General features: G+C 36.8%; 1 protein-coding gene across 3 annotated transcripts in view; it reads right to left on the reverse strand.

Annotated features, from left to right (window-relative positions):
- Btk (tyrosine-protein kinase Btk29A) overlaps positions 1-17,227 on the reverse strand; it is a 442,185-nt gene that overhangs the window by 5,445 nt on the left and 419,513 nt on the right. For all 3 annotated transcript variants that reach the window (XM_083123700.1, XM_083123702.1, XM_083123701.1), the window contains 7 exons: positions 11,659-11,724; positions 10,536-10,664; positions 9,345-9,538; positions 8,957-9,128; positions 8,150-8,318; positions 5,591-5,709; positions 1,763-1,881 (listed from right to left, as the gene is read on the reverse strand). In XM_083123700.1, the coding sequence (XP_082979826.1) occupies positions 1,763-1,881; positions 5,591-5,709; positions 8,150-8,318; positions 8,957-9,128; positions 9,345-9,538; positions 10,536-10,664; positions 11,659-11,724 (968 nt within the window). The remainder of the gene's footprint in view (positions 1-1,762; positions 1,882-5,590; positions 5,710-8,149; positions 8,319-8,956; positions 9,129-9,344; positions 9,539-10,535; positions 10,665-11,658; positions 11,725-17,227) is intronic.

Consider the following 17,227-nt stretch of genomic DNA (forward strand, 5'->3'; position numbering starts at 1 on the left):
ATCAAAGGCACGGCTAAAGTGAAAGCGCTGCGCCCAAAAGTGACATTGAAGGCATGTAACTGCCTGGTGGTCAACGCTATATGGAAATAATAGAAACCGTTCATTGCCAATTGTTGCTCGCAAACTCGTTGGTTAAAAACGTGACCTTTTAAAATTATAATGCTAGGCTCATTCCTGAGTCCCTGGGAAAAAGATGACTGCCGCTGTGGGAGGAAGGGTTGTGGATTTTGTTCTTATGCTCTACCCTTCTGTGTAACTGCTGGCCGATACCGATACCGAAGTGACTTGTTTTTATTGCAAATGATAGAGAATAATGGACAGCAGGGCACATACAGAGCTGCAAAATGAGCATTAAATAAATACATATCTCTATTTGTATATTTTTATGTTGTTTTCTTCCCTCCCAAGGTTAATCCAAACGATAAGAATGTTGTTTACATGCCTATTTATTTTGCATTCCGTGCAATCTGTACTCTATATGCACCACATACATTTTATTTTACACAATAGGGCAGGGACATTTATAATAATACACCGATTATTTTTTTGATGTGTCTGCAACACTAACAATGCTTGCAAAATTTCAAAAACGTATTTTTCTTTTTTTTGCATCCTTTGGGGGTAGAAAGAAGTTCAAATGTCCTGTGACATTTTATGTGATATAATGTTATATGAGAATAATTTAAGAGTATTTGATATCATTAATACTAATGTCATGTGATGAATTTTGTGACTCAGTAACTAGCCTTTGTTATTTTACTGGAATTATATAAGTATCGGTATTGGTTGGAATCGGTTAAGGTATCGGAATCCGTATTGGCAAATGGTGGTATTGGCTCAGCCCTAAAGATAACATAATTTATATTAATTGCAGTTTCACTAATGCCTTTAAATCTACTGGCCAGGCGAAGCTCTTAACTAGAATTATAAAGGTAATTATGCAAATTTATGGTGATTGTAGTCATGGAGCTTAGGTTTCTAATGCATTACTGTAGCTGATTCCATAGTGTAACTCCAAACATGAAAAATAATTGGAAAAGGTTTTTGAATTATAGACAGGGATATTAGATATGAATAGTCATCTGCTCTAATACTGTGGTATTGAAATTTGTGAAGAAATGGGAAATGTGACAAAAAGGTGACATGTATAATGTATAATTATTGATTGATTTGGTGTTTTAAGTCCACTTTATGTACAGTAAGGCTAATCCGGACTGGGCCTACAGTGGAATCCAAACCACTATGTGCCTCCACCAGGTATCGAACCCAGAACCCTTTGATTACAAGGTGGCAATGCTACCACTGCACCATCGGGGAGTCCCTAAAATACAAGAGTGGAAAGAGTGGAAAGGACAAGAGAAAAAGAGGAGAGGAGAAGGAAGAAAAATGAAGGGAAAAGAGCGTGAGATTAAAAAGTCCAACCACATTCTATATGGAAGTAATTGTGTTTAGCCTTTTAGGTGAAAGTAAAGTTGGAAAGTGAAAGTCATCTGCTAGAAAGTTCCAAACAACTTTCTAAATAGTCTGGAGGGAGTAATGTTTGTGTATATATATTACCCTTTTTGTTGTATCTGGTTACTTTTGTACTTGATACAGAGTCTGAAGAAGACCTTGCTAGAAGGTTGAAACGTTACGTTAGTTTATGTTTTTAATAAAATAAATTACTGCCTTGGTCAGCATATTTAGTTTTTCATAATCATGGAATCAAGGCTTAATGGAGTTATAATCCTAAAATACAATTAAAAGCCCACAGCATACTCACCATATGCCCACACATCAGACTTGCTAGAGAAACGAGTGTAATTGAGCACTTCGGGTGGAGCCCACTTGATAGGAAATTTTGTACCTCCAGAACTTGTGTACTGATCATCTAAAACATACCTATTTTAGAAAAAAAGAAACACTTCTTTACAAACCCATTTTTCTCAGATACATTATGATACAGTCCAATACAACATAAACAAGAATACATGGATAAAGTAAATAAAATTAACATTCATGCACTAAAATATATTGGTGTTTCCTTCATTAAAGAAAGCATATTCCTATCAGTGTCTACTGATGATTTTGTTCATACATGGAACAAGGTGAACCTAAAGGTGATCTTTAAAAGTTTTGAGTCAATGACATATGTACAACTATTTTATTAGGTGACAATTATTAGCATGTGTTAGTTGTACAGTCATTGACACTTCTGGGTTGAAACAATCAAAGTGACTCTCAATGGGATTTCTACAACCCATAAGCATCTGTGACTGTACTTGTACCCCAAGATACAAGTTGGGATGTCCCCAACGTTCAGCTTGGTCTATAAGTTTGTAAATTATAGAGGTTGTATTTTCATTAGTTGATTTTGTAATGACACTTCTCTGTAATATGGTGGAATTTGTTATTTGTGTGGTAATTAATGCCCTAAGTTAGTAACATTGACTGTATTCAGATATACCTTAAGCACCGAGCTCTTATGTATGCCGCTAGAGGTGCCTCGGTAGAAGTCATTAATGTGTGCAGCTGGCCAGCGCAACACTAGTAAGTCTAAGTAGTTCCGAGAATTGCCACCTGCTTACGCTGTGATCAGGGCTCAGAATGTTATAAAAGAAGCCCGAGCGAGGCCATGTAGTTGGTGGGTGGACACCGACTAGAACACATCGAGGGCTAGCTCCTCAGCTTAGGCTGAGAGATCCACCTCCAGCCTTAACAGCCTAGTCTGAACCCGATTAAGACTGCAGAAAGATATCCGAACCTAGGTTCGATCCCAGCCTTGCGCTGAGAGAAAGGTGCCCTGAGCACTAGTTGCCTGACCCCAGTCCCTAATCCCAGTCCAGTATCCGAACCAGATTCGATCCCGGCTTCGTGCTGTGTTCGATCCCCGGTATTGTCACCTGCATACCGTGGGAATGCACCCGAACATGTGTTCGTACCCAATCCCAATATGTATACTGAACATAAAAGTTCACATACCCTCCTCCTCTAAGAGAAGTAAGGTGTTTAATAAGGGGCATTATAGTAATCGAGAGAAATGAATGTTAGAATCAATGTTAGTCCCACATATGCTCACGGACGTAAATTGCGCTTTTAAGAATACATATTAGTAGTGCCAAAGTAGGAGAAAATTAGAATTAACAAGGGGCAAATTTTACTAATACTAGTAATAAATTGTCTAAGTATTGTAATTAATTATTGTCCATGCAACATTACAATATTTCTCATTGTTGCCATTGTAAAGGAGTGTAGATTATGCAAAGGAATTTTTATTGTAAAAAGGTAATTGTAAATTATACGAATTGTACTTTAGTTTTGGCTGAAGCATGTTTCAACGGGCCGGGTCATCTATTTGAATAAATGTCTATGCAAAGTTTCATAATCGAGATTCCCATAATTCTCAACCCAGCAAGCACTGAGTGTAAAAAGAGTTCTCCTACTCCCGGCAGAAGTGAGCAGCAAAATGGGTAAAGCAACAGCCATCACTCCACTGCATGTGTGTGTATAGATGATGGTGATGCAATTTCTGACCTGTTGCAAAGTGCCTTAGGAATATTGCCAAATGTAAGTGCAATGTATCATGAAGGAAGAATTTATATATTTAGAAAATAATAAGAATATCTGATGAAGGGAGCATGTGATCTCCCGAAACATATACATATATATGTTAAAAAGTACTTATGTGCTTGTAAGAACCATAAACTCCAAGAGAAATAATTCTACAATGCAAGCAATATACAAGAAAAATTTAGAAAATAATTTTACAGTCGACATGTGATAGCTGACATTATAGCCCCTGTCTCAAGATTCAAATGTTTTTATCTTGTTTCTAGGAACTTCCTCAAGAACCGCATGGGTTTAACATACTCATGTATCTAGATTTGTGTGTGTGTGTGTGTGTGCGCATCTTTGTAAGTTTTACCTGATAACTTGTCCCCTAAAATATTCCACTGGGTATCCTATAATGATATATTTGATTGTAAAAAAACTCTGATAATATATTTATCTATCTATCTGTAACAATATGAGTACATGTACATCTTGGAAGATTGCCCATGTAGTCTATTAATAATTAGAAATTAAATGCTATGGTTGTGCTTCTAACAAACTGCATTTGTTTTCTTCAATATTCCTTGTGACTCATATTTGTTGAAATCTAGCTTAACAGCACTTTAGTCTTGGATTCGAGTTCTGATAAGAGCTCCAAAATTATTGTTGTTGACCCAGCATTGCCATGGCCGTATTTAGAGGGGGGGTTTCTAGGGTTCAACCCCCCCCCCCCCCCGAAACTTCTGACATGTTGGATTAATGGAAGTTCAGAAACCAAAATCTGTAACAAATTTTCATTTTTTCTTTTCGAAGCATCACAAAAATACATGGAGACAATGTTCAAACGATCGAGCTAGAATTTTCATACATTTGGAATTCTGAAACTTGAGTGAAACAGGATTTATTAGCCCACCCGCGACCCCACCATTATCACTTCTGTTGGCATCTTTCCAGTGTTGCTCCCGCGTCACAAGGAATATAGACTGAAGATTCCCTTATGATTGTCCCAAAATTCCCTTTCCAGCTTTTAAATTCCCTGTCCGATAAAGTCGATAATTCCCCTTGATAGGAGTTCAAACCTAGGATCTCCAGTTTTGTAGCGCATTTAGTTCGTGATTGAGGTTACAATCCATGCACCAGGCTAAGTTTTTAAAAATAATAACTACACACACTTTTCAAAATTCCAAAAAAATAATTTTAAAGTCAAACAACAAAAGCTTTATGACTAAAATTTCCATCTAACTTTTAAAGCTTTTCTTTTGAAGGTATCTAAAGTTTAATGATGAAGTATAATAATTGTGCATTTCAGTACACACTGTATGAAACGTAAAAAAAAAAAAAAAAAAAAAGAAACTTGTGCTGGATATTCACTCATCTGCTGGATTGAGTAAGCCCCTCAAGGATATAACAATAATATAATAATTATTATTATTAGTATTATTATTATAATTATTATTGTACAATTATTGTTATTATTTCTATTATTCAAATTTCTGGCGATGCCCATGGGAACAATTATGAATAACCCCCCCCCACCCGAAATTTTTACTGCCTACAGCCATGAGCATTGCGGAGTTACTTGAAAGCAATAGTAATGGACTCTGGTCTCGAAAGCCAAGATTGATTGTATGGTTTTTGTTATTTAGTGACACTTTTCTGCCACTCTGGCTAATCACAAAGATAAGAATGAGTGATGAAATGATGAGTTGATGAAGGGACACTGGCAAAGAACACCCATGCACAGGCCGGGATTCGAACAAGAGACCCCTGGCATCGTAGCACACTCTGCTAACCAGTCTGCCACAGAGGTCGGCTCGAAAGCCAGAAAACAGTGATAATAGGACTTCATACATTGATTATGCATCATCCAATGAAGGAGCTACTTAGCAGACCTTAGCCCTCAGCATTCTGTTTGTAGCCTTTTTTTCTTTCAGGAAGGTAAATACTCATTAGCCACCACAAGCACAGTGACTGAATTACTATTATTAGGACAGAATTGTTTTCTTATAAGACTAGGAATAAACCTCTGACAACTAGAACTAGAATGCTATAAACTTACCTTGCAAGACCAAAATCAGCTACTTTGACAACATTTTCGGACCCCACTAAGCAATTTCGAGCAGCAAGATCCCTGTGAATATAATTATGCCTTTCGAGGTAAGCCATACCTTTGCAGACCTGCAAAGAATAAATTACATTACACGACAGTGATAATAACCATAACAATGCTTTAGCCTTCATTACATATTAGATGTATAAGGGAACTAAAATATGTAGAGCAGAGTAGAGTCAATGAAACAAACTCCCTGGACAAAAAATTAGTCTCCCCACAATCACCTCTGGCCTAGATAAGCTCATTAATCCTGTTTGGTACAGACTCTGTGAGGTTGTTGAGGAACCACTGCACCATCAGAAAGGTCTCTATCACATTTTTCGATTCACTGCATAATTTGAAACAGAACCGTGTTCATCATACTGGAATACACCAAAGCAAATCTGCCCCCCCCCCCCCTTGTTGTTGTCGTCACATTTTAATCAAGGGATTAGGGTTCGATACTTGGTGATTCGTATCTCACATAAAACTGTAGGTCCAGTCCCAATTAACATATCTGTGCATAAAAGTGGATTTAAAACTCAATTAATCAATTATTAGTAGTGGTGTGAAATAGATAAAGTTCTGATTTATTTGTGTGTACATTGATTACAGAAAGTAAGAGACATTCAATCTAAAATGCTCTCGCTTTGTGTCCATCAGTTAACGTTATTGCCTTGCAAGCAACAAGTCCCGGATAAAATTTACTTAAGTATCTCATAAATCTATTCCCTATTTATGCATTTGCATCAAACTTTGATTTATTATTTTAACTATCTGAAAAAGAACTGCTTCATCATTTTATGTTATTTTAATATAATGCTTTCAATACGTTTTATAATACTTTGTCATCCTTTGGGTAGACTCGGCAATGCTTACAATATGCTTGTTTTCGGAGAAGAATTATCCAAAATGAAAAAGCACGCACACAAAAAATAAACCACTTGATAACACGGAAACCTATTCACAAACTTTTGCCTGGTCATGCCCCGCCCCCTTCACAACACGTGTTTGCAACAAGTGGCAACAGGCGGAAGGCTATTATTTTTAATTCCCCACATTGCAGTTAGCACAAGAAAGGAAAGCACCTTTTTTGAATGGTCTGAATTGTAAAAGAAGGTATCGGCCATCAAAACCCTACATTTCCTCTGCTTTTTGCATATTTATTATTTTCTCTTCCCAATGTTAACGACTTTTGTTTCTGACAGAAACACTCTTGTTTAGGGGTGGTGATCTCAAAAATAAAAGCCCATAACAGCCCATATTGAACTCTTAAGTTGGGCTCCCCAATAGCAAGCCTCTTGAGACGAGCGTGTTTTGCGGAATGCTCATTATGACAGACGGGTACAGTGTAAGCCCAGGGCATGAGGCAGTTGTCATCCAGAAAGACTGAAAGATTCAAGTGGTTGGTATGGACTTTTATTGACTGTCTGGAGTAATTCCTGTCAGATTTGAATCTGATTAGCAGCTACTAGGTTTGCAAAATGGAGGCAGTCCCTGTCAGGGAGCATCTTTTTCTGAAAACTGTTGCAACGCCAATGCAAGGTTGCTGGCAAAGTACACTACTCCTTGGACACCCCCTGGATAGTCCCCTATGATACACCCACAAACTGAGTCACTTGATACACAAAATCTACACAAAAATTGATGTCACACTTCACACATTAATTGTTGAGTTAGATTTTTATATTATTTCCATTCAAATATGGTACAAAATAGTGATTCCAACTTCTTCCTCTTGACTATTTGTGCAACCACAAGGGGTGCCAGGGAAAACATGTCAAACGGAGCACAATGCTGTTGAGATAAGTATAATTTATTGTGGGCTGAAGGGTAACACTACATATATTACAAGCAGAATGAAACACGTTTCTCGAATTACTGTGGTGTGTGCATGAAAAAATTGATAGATATTAAATATAACAAATTTAGAAAATATGATACAATGTGTAGAACATGTCACTTTACAGATACATCTCCAACCCTGCTTTGGCCAGTCAGCATACAAACGAGGATCATTGTAGCACACACACTGGGAGAACTGTATGCCCACAACCATTCAGGGTCTGACAGTTGCACATAAGCGGCACTGAAGAGAATATTGCATTTTTTTTGGGTTGATTTCCAGCACTATCAATCTTTTGACGAGGTGGAGCCAGGGTCGCCGCAATATAATCCTTCCTGGCAGTTTATATATAAAAACAGATCTTGATGTAAACATCAGACAAGGTGGAGCCCTTGGCCACTGAGAATAATACTCCAACAATTTTTTCACACATCACGTGTCCAGGGACTGAACTATGATTTAGTAGATAAATACAGTACCCTGAAGACGAAGGCAGAATCAGCCTCCGAAACATTGGTTTTTAAAGATTTAACGACTAAGAATGAATGTGTAGAACGTTATTAAAACAGGAGATACAAATCCCACATGATTCTTGGGGGGGTACCACTGGTTAACGGTGTTTTTAGGACAAAGAAATATCAACCAATAAATATTTTGACAAAGCAAAATACACACTGTACCTGTATACACATGTCCAACAACATTCCTACATTGCCACCCAATGTGGCTTCATGACGTCTTAAATAATTGAGTAGAGAGCCATGCCTCATGTACTCTGTCACAATGTAAATAGGTCGATGCTTACTGCACACTCCATAAAGCTGGACCAAATTCTGATGCTGGAGTTTCCTGAAAATATTCATCAATCTATTAATGGTGAGGGCATTTATGCATATACTGACAAAGCTATGCACATATGCAGCTTGCTATTTCTTGTTTGCAGTTAGCTATATTATCATTTATTATGTTACAAATAATAAAAGAGTTATCAAATTACGTTTGTTCAGCAATAGTTTTTTTTTAAAATTTATTTATTTCCAGTGCCACACATTAACATCTTTTCTCATCAGTACTTTATATTAAACACTAATGCAGAAAATTGTACTTCTGTGATTGCCTTTTATATTTGTTAGACATTGCAACATAAACATATATATTTGTGTCAAAATCTCAAAGAAACAAAAAAAAAATAATCCAAAAGTACACTTTTTACATTAGTGTATAATATGAAAAATAGCTGTAGTCATACGGACATTCTGCAAATTGAAGAGTGTGTTTCTTCAGATGCATCTGTGTAAAATGAAAATGTTGAGACAATAATGTGTGAGCAACAGGAGACTGTACAGCAACTGAACCCAATGTTATGTAAAATTGAACAGAGTGAGGGTTTTCAAGTTTTACTTCCGAGAAGCTCGTTTAATAAAACATATTTGAACTGTTAAGTGAATGAATTATAATTAATACACACAGCAATTCCAGATACTCACGTCATGACCTTGGCCTCTTCGATAAAGTCGTCTTCTGACATCGTTCCCTCCTTCATCATCTTCACTGCTACGTCAATCGACCCTCGCCACTTTCCTCTTCTGACAACACCAAACTGACCAGATCCCAACTCTTCCAGCAACATCAGTTCTTGTGGATCAATTTCCCATTTATCTGCAAATGGATTTTACGATTATTAAGCTCTAGGAAAGTCAGCAAATTGGCCACAAAAGTTATGCTGATAATGGTGGTTAGCAGTTCAAAAAGATAGATAAAGTCTATTTGTTGACTTGTGCTAACAGAGGAAATATTTTCAGAATTAAACACAAATTGTGTGTAACCAAGGATGCTTTTTACTATAGGAAGTTAATACTTAGTTTTACAGCTTACCATGACTTAGTCCAGCCGTAGCAGGAGCAGGACGATCACAGGGAGACATTTTAAGCCTTGATGCAAGACCTCCACTATTATGCCGGTGATAATTTACTAATTCTGGTATTGATCCACAACAATGCTTTTCTGACAAGAAGAATTCAGCTCGAGAATTTTGCTTTATATGATAGTGCTTGACATGAGGATGTGGCCTATAAAACAATTAAATTATCATAATATTAATTGCATTGCTAAATCTAGTATACAATTTGTACTCATCTTATGCATAAAAAGCAAAAAATATTAACATATCCACTCAAATTTTACAAAAATAGTATTTGTAAAATAATGTGCAAAACATTAATTTTTTACAACTTTGTCTTAGTTATGATCAAAATAATTTAAGAATGTCACTAAAAATCTGAAAATAACAAGATAGAAAATAGGATTTATATTTAATGGAATTACTCCAGTATTAACCAATTGGCTATTAATCATACACATAACAAAATTGTAACTAACTACCGAGTATAAAATAAGCTCATAATTTATTCATATCTGTTTTAATAACATTTGTTCTTTGTGTATCATGCAGAGATGAGAGGGGATGCAGTGGGATGGTATATCCCCAAGCTAACAAAACCATAGCATCTCTGCAGCTGCCTCACCATACTAAACCATAGGATCATCCTTCCAGCTAATCCCAAGGCTCGACCAAACAGCCCACCAGTTAACATATTTCACTTCAAGCGCTGATCATGATGATGAGGATGAATGATGATTTAATGAAAGGAACAGCCACACATGTACAGGACAAGGAACACAACACCCACAGAGAATTACCCTGGCTTTGGGTCCTTGTGCCAGAGCCTTGTTATCCTGCACAGATGTACGGTTCAGGATGTATACTACATGAGAGTATGGACCCACCTGGGGGGGGGGGGGGGTTATGGGGGTCAGAAACCCCCCCCCCTTTACATCACTCTCATCATTTATAACATCGTAATTGCTTGTTTACCTTTATTGGGTTTACCAATAAAATAATCATTAACAACTAAGAACCAAAACTGACTGAATATTAGTAATAATCTGTTCTATTCTTCTCCATTTGACCTCACACATTAACTATTTTAGCCATACTAAATGTAGAAACGAACATTATATGTCTTTCTAAGTATATATAAAATAAAGAAGGCAGCAGATACATACACTTTTGTATAAAGAGAAAGCGTATAGAGACCCTTTGTTGAAGAATTGCGTACTACGAAACAGCCCTCTTTATCTTCTTGTTTGAGCAAAGATTCTGCACGTTGCCTTGACATATCATTAACATACCAGCTGGAATGAAAAATCAGTATAAATGTTCTTAAAAACAATTACAAATGTAATTCAGTTAATAGAGACAAGATGTGCATTTACAACAAGAATTCTTGCTAATTCTGAGCATTATTTAATGTAACCACAAGACATGTCCAATCTTCAGATATTTGTGAACAAAGACTTATTTTCTTAACACACATGTTGGAGATGATGTTTTATAACCAGTGTCGATTGGTGTGTTTGGTGTTTATGCATAGTTTGATTGCATTCTAACTGTATCGTCACAGGATAAAGTGTGTTGTAACCAATCCTGGAAAATCGATTTTCTCTCATCCCATATTTTGAGGGAACAAACTCTTAATAAATAGGCTATCAAATCTGTTCTATAGTTCTCCATTAACTGTACAATCAAAACCTCAAATAATTTTCTATGTGCAACTTGCTTTTCATTCTGAATGTACAGTTGCAAACACTTCTGAGTTGAAATTATCCCACTGGGTTGCTAAAACCCAGATGTGTTCATAACTATACATTAGAAAGAATTTCCTTTTACAAAGACATTTTCAACAACTGATAACTTTATTTTTGGGGGATACAAGGAGGCCCAAGCTCTATCTATAACCCGCTATTTGATTGCCAGAGGTCGAGCATTAATGGAAACCATCATGAAGGAGAAATTATACACTTTGTATTGTTTATATTACTAAAACCAAATGCTAATTTTTATATATTCATACTTTTAAAATAAAACTTAACATATATCAGAACATGTCATACAAACAATATGATAATTTGTAGCCCCTCAATGGCATATTGGTAACATGTAAACATGGGGTTTCAGGTTCGACCTCCAATGAAGGCACTGTGGTTCGGATCACAGTTTAAACTGTAGGTTGAATCCTGATTAGCTATCTAAGCACAAGGTGGACTTAAAGTGAACATTGACTTTTTGAAACACTTTGCTACGAAATCCATTTTAGTACTTATAGAATCAACATACACATTTACTTACTCGTATTTCTGAAGGCCAAGCAGTTCCTTTTCTTTGACATAGTTGCTTGGAATGTAACCTATAGACCTGCAATTAAAAAAAATAAATTAAAAAAAACAAACAAACAAAAAAACCGAAATTTATTTACATTACCCACAAATATACTAACATTTTTCTTTTCATCAAATTTAGTTCACATGATGGAACTTTCTGATCAACTTGCTACTTACCTTAGGCAAATAACAAAAGCAAAGTTTGTTTTCAATTCAGGCTTATGGGATACATAGACTACACGTGCAAATTATTAAGTGGGGGATATTTTATGCAAATGTTGCAAGCTGGGAAGAGGGTGACCCCAAATAGTTTGAGTACTACTTGTCTGACATGTTTATCACATCTCACCAAATTCTATGAACAGTTTTTAAATACACACAATTTTTTAATTATGTTTATTGCAAAATGATTGTTAAAAGCTCAGACATAATTTTTAAAAAAGTTGGCATGTGGAAGTGGCATGCAACAGTGCTTTGGAAGTGATCTCCTGACAATTCCCTCCCTTAAAATTCTGCAACACACAATGAATATTTTAGTTTACTTTTCCATAAAATTTTCCTTAACCCCCCTATTTGAATTACATAATATTAATTATGAGTACTTGTAATTAATGAAATTAATAACATTAATAATAACAATGTGTTATAATGAGCAAAAACTTTCTTTTCAAACTTAAGTTTATAGGACGCCGATACTAATATGGGGTGCCACAATGCTTACTTTCTTTCTTTCTTTTTTTTTCTTCAAATTATTAGTTTTACTTGTTTGATGCAGGGAGTCGTAACGTAACGAAATGGAACGGTATTTTCAATTACGGTTTCCGTTACGTTACAACCAGAAACGGAATAACTTTTTTCGTGAACAGAAACGTTACCTCAGGTATATGAACATTACGTTACAGGTGTGCATAACGGTACCGAACCATAACTGATCTCTAAAGGAGTAGGTCTTCACGTGACACTTTAACGTTACATCCATTGCCGGCAACCAGTAACGTTACAGGGTAAGAAAGAGGTTCGTCACGTATTGACTAGTAACTTTAGTGTGTGTGGAAAGTGATAGTAACGTTACAATTAACCAGTAACTTAATTGAGGTCACGGCTGTAAAAACGTTACACTCCTTTTTTCAAAGCAACAACGTTATTTATAGCTGGTATCATACAGACGTTCCGATGTGCAATACCGTGTCCGATGCCGTGTTCCGGAGAGAATAACATAGGTCTCTCGTATAATTGTGCTCGTTACTTTTGTAACGTTACAGTTCTTTTCCTCCACAAAAGTCTGTTTCGAAAAAGTGATACACATATCCGTTACGAATAGCAAATACCGTTATGGAAGGCGTTTTCGAAGAAGCTTCATAATTATGATCGGCAGCATACTAACATTACAGTGCTATGACCCCTCGAAAGTCACTAAGTTATAATACGTATTTTCGTTTTGGATGTCAGTGAAAAAATTAAATTGTAAAACAAAACGTTCGAAAACATCAGTAAACAAGATTCGGCGTGACTAAAGTTCTGGTTATTGGAATTTACTTATTAACTATGTATTTATCACAAATATATTTATTTTCTGCATACTTAATCGCTTTATGTGAATTTGTTCTAATTTGATTATTTATGCTAGATGAATTTTAACATGTACGTTCACTTTATACGATAGCAAAGCAAACGTTTGTTGAGGGAAAACGTTTATATCTATCTATATCTCTCTCTCTCTGTTTACATGTATTACATATTTTTTTTAAAAAAATACAGTTGTTTGGCGATGAGAATGATTCGTGCTTAGACTAAGTTGCTGAAGGACGAAACATAAAGGACCAACCATGGTCGAGCCAAAAAATCAACCGTGCCACGCGTTCGTCCACCTAAGCGAGAGGCAAGCTTTCTCCTATCGGAAGACGAAAAATAATTGCTTGCTGCGCGACCTTGAGAAGGCGAACAGAACCGATAGCAGCAGCACCACGCAAAATCGGAAAATCTGAATCCTGAAACTTTGTACACGTGACCTTCGATCACGAAGCATCCGAGTAGACAACGCCTTGGGGCTATATGAAAGGCACTTTTGGCAAGTAGAAAATACGTAGAAACGAAATGTTAGACGTAATTGTTGTACGAAACAAACGACACAGCGTTTGTGCAACTGGTCTGTAGCCAGACAGGGCCATTGGACTCTCAAGAAGGCAAGAATTGTATGGGAAGTGATTCTCAAAACTAAGCGAATAAAAGGACAGTATATTTATCATTTACAAGGGCCCTCATCCGCTTACAATTTTGAAAATTACTTTCAGTAATTCTTGTCTTCTTGGACAGGAGGTGCATTAAACTTTTTGGTGTAGAAACAGACAGAACGCCCGCCTACCTACCACGTTTGAAAGAAGGGCATAGACAGACAAGAAAGTAATTTTCAAGAACGCAAGAACGGCAGTCGACATGGACATTGAGCAACGTGTGACTAAGAAATACAATCGGAACAAAGGACAAGATTATTCAAGAAACAGTAATTTTATAAAACTTCCTATCATTAACTCAGTTCATCCTTTTATCCTCTTTTGTTTGTTATACTTTTGTATTATTCATGTTTTATATCGCTTTTCTGCCACTTGTAGATAATCGCGACGATGAAGATGAATGATGATAATATTAAATCTATGAAGAGATGCTTACCAAAAAAAAAACCAGCCATGCCCAGATGTCTACTCGAACTTGAAATGTTTGGTACCGAGTGTATGAGTGGATCACTAAACGACTTCGGCCTTCGAGGCTACGGTTTCAGTTGCAACATGCAGTATAATTACGTTTCTACTACTCTGAATTGACCAAAGCATGTGGTATGTATCCTTCATTTTACTTAAAAAGCCCCCTTGATACATGAGATACTACAAATAATTTCAGGCATACCCTCGAACTCTGATTGCCTGGTATTTTTTTTTAACTAAGTAATGAAGTGACGTTTATATTCATATTAGGCCTACGACTATCTCGAACTAAAAACTCTTGTGAAATACTGTGTATATGTTATCCTTGTGAAGTGAGGAACTTCATATTTTGCTAACAAAATATGTATGAAAAATTATATTTGTAGCTACTACTTGAAGAATTCAAATTATTATTATGATGGAATTTCAACTTACGTATACTCTGCATATAATGTGTTATCGGAGAGGAGTTTTTGTCTCGCAGTCAATATATTTTTAGTTGAGGAACTCGAGAGTAAGTTGGAAATATATAATGACCCACGTTGTGGTGTGCTGTTCGATTAATCAGAATTGGAGTCAGAGAAATCTGTAGTTAACTTCATTCAACACGTCAATTTGTAACTGTGAATGCAAGTTTTCTTTGATTTAGCAGGAAATCAGTCTGCTATTGTTGTAAGTAATAAATGGAAATATATATATTTTCTGCTCGAGTAGGAATCCGCAGCCGTTATCCAATCAATCAGTTTCTGTGTGTGAAACTTCTGTCTAGGAAAGCTACATACAATTTGCTTTTAATAACAGCAGCTTCAAAATAACCTATCCATTCTTGTCTTGCAAGTAATGTTTGATTTGATTTGTTATATTTAACTTTGGTTTTCTGCCACTTTTGGCTAATCGCGAAGACGAGGATGGGTGATGCAATGACAAAATTGATGAAAGGACATCACGAAGAAAATAATGAAAACAATACACAGGCTGGGATCTGAACTCGGGACCTGTGGTGTCGCATTGTTCATGAAATAAAAACATAACATGTATAGTGGCTCAAATTAGTAATCGAATATGTAGCATTTTGCTGCATTTCTTCCCAATATTTCGAAATTAACAACATGTACATAAATATAAACGATAGTGAAATATTTATAGGCATTTATTAAAGCTATATTCCCTGTTACATTTTTTTCTTTTTTAATTTTGGGTGCGTCAGCACTTCGGCTATTTTGCAACCGCCACGTTATACGGGGTCCAGCCCCTTACCATAACAAATAACGTAACTGTAATATCGAATAACTGAAATATTAAAATATTCTGACTTAGGTTAAAAGCTGAGGCTCTAAAGGGGCACTCAGCACACATGACAAAAAACAGAACACACAGAATTATACTGGCCATAGGGTCAGTCGCCAGAGCCTCGTTAGTCTGCAAAGAGCAGTCCAGGGTGTACTACGTGGAATGAAGTTGACGATTGGGTGTACTACGTGGAAGGTCACCCCTTACACCCCTGTTACGGTTTCAAATCTGAGAATAGTTATTTATGTTTTGGTGTGAAAGAAGAGATCACTTTAATATTCAGACAAATCGTGAAAGCCTTCTGTTTCTGTTAAGCTACGTTTCCATTCAGACAAGTTCCAGACTCATGACGTGCAACATGTGCCGGCGCATGTTGCGCGTCATTTAGTGTACTCGTACTGCTTCCAATTCAAAACTACTTCTTCAAAATACGTCCGCAACAACACTGGAGTGCAGGATCGCAGTGTAGCGTTGTGCAGTGCTTTAGAGTAGTCAGTGTTCCTTCTCTTGTATTGTAATAATTTGGTGGTGATTTAACTTGGGTAAAGATGAACAATAAAGCTATGGCGGGTTTGTTGGTTATGGCAGGCGCGTATCATGAATTTCTAAAAAAAGAGGCGAAAACAACCTAGATGGTGGATTAGAAGTTTTCTAGCAAAAAATTAACTCGTTGATGAGAGACTTACGTCTTCAAAGTGGATACGAAAACTTTGTAAGAATGACTGCAAGTGATTTTGCATTGTTATTAAATCTTGTTGGACCACAGATTGTAGTCGCGTCGTCTGTTTCTACTCTAGTTCGTATGCCCCAGGAACTTGCTGCAGGCTGTTTCCATTGTCCGCCGCGCACGTTGTGCGTCTTAATCGTTTGGGGCAATTTTGTCCCCGGCACTTGCGCCGCGGCATGTTGCAGACAGTTTCCATTTCAACAAATGCTTGGCACATGCAGCGTCGCATGCCGCGTGTCATGTTGCGCGGTAAAATTTGTGGTAATAGAAACGAGACTTTACATAGTTCTTTTATCGGTCAACTACAGTGCGGGGAAGAAACAATTCATGCTATTTCCTAACTACGTCTGTTACCAGTAGCTCCATTGCCCTTGACTGAAGTACGAGAAAAATGGGTAACAAAAACAAAAATACAACATTTGACGAACTGCAGCTATTTATTTTTACCTAACCAAAGGGTGCAGGTACAGGGAAATTAAAAATGTTAAGTACATGTAAGAGTACCGTGGGTGACGCAATAAAACAAAATGAAAAGGAAAATGAGGTAGATTCCGTATCTCAGAAAATTCAACCAAGAGAAATAGGAGAACGAAATGAACGAGCTTCAGTATGAAAAATAAAGACCCTTTCCTCACCCCCATCCCCTTCCCAAACCAAGGGCTCCGAAAGCAGCAGTGCAACTTGGAGCAGGCACTGGGACTGCTGTACGTTCAGTAGCGTTTGGTCCGAAAGCGAAATTCCTAGAAAAATGCCACAGTTCGTCCGCGACGGTTTAATGAGTTGCATTTCGCCCGAGCCTGGCTGATGATGAGTCATACCTT

Source organism: Lepisma saccharinum, chromosome 6 (genome assembly GCF_977018435.1).
Source record: "Lepisma saccharinum chromosome 6, izLepSacc3.1, whole genome shotgun sequence".
In the NCBI taxonomy this organism is placed as follows: Eukaryota; Metazoa; Arthropoda; class Insecta; order Zygentoma; family Lepismatidae; genus Lepisma; species Lepisma saccharinum.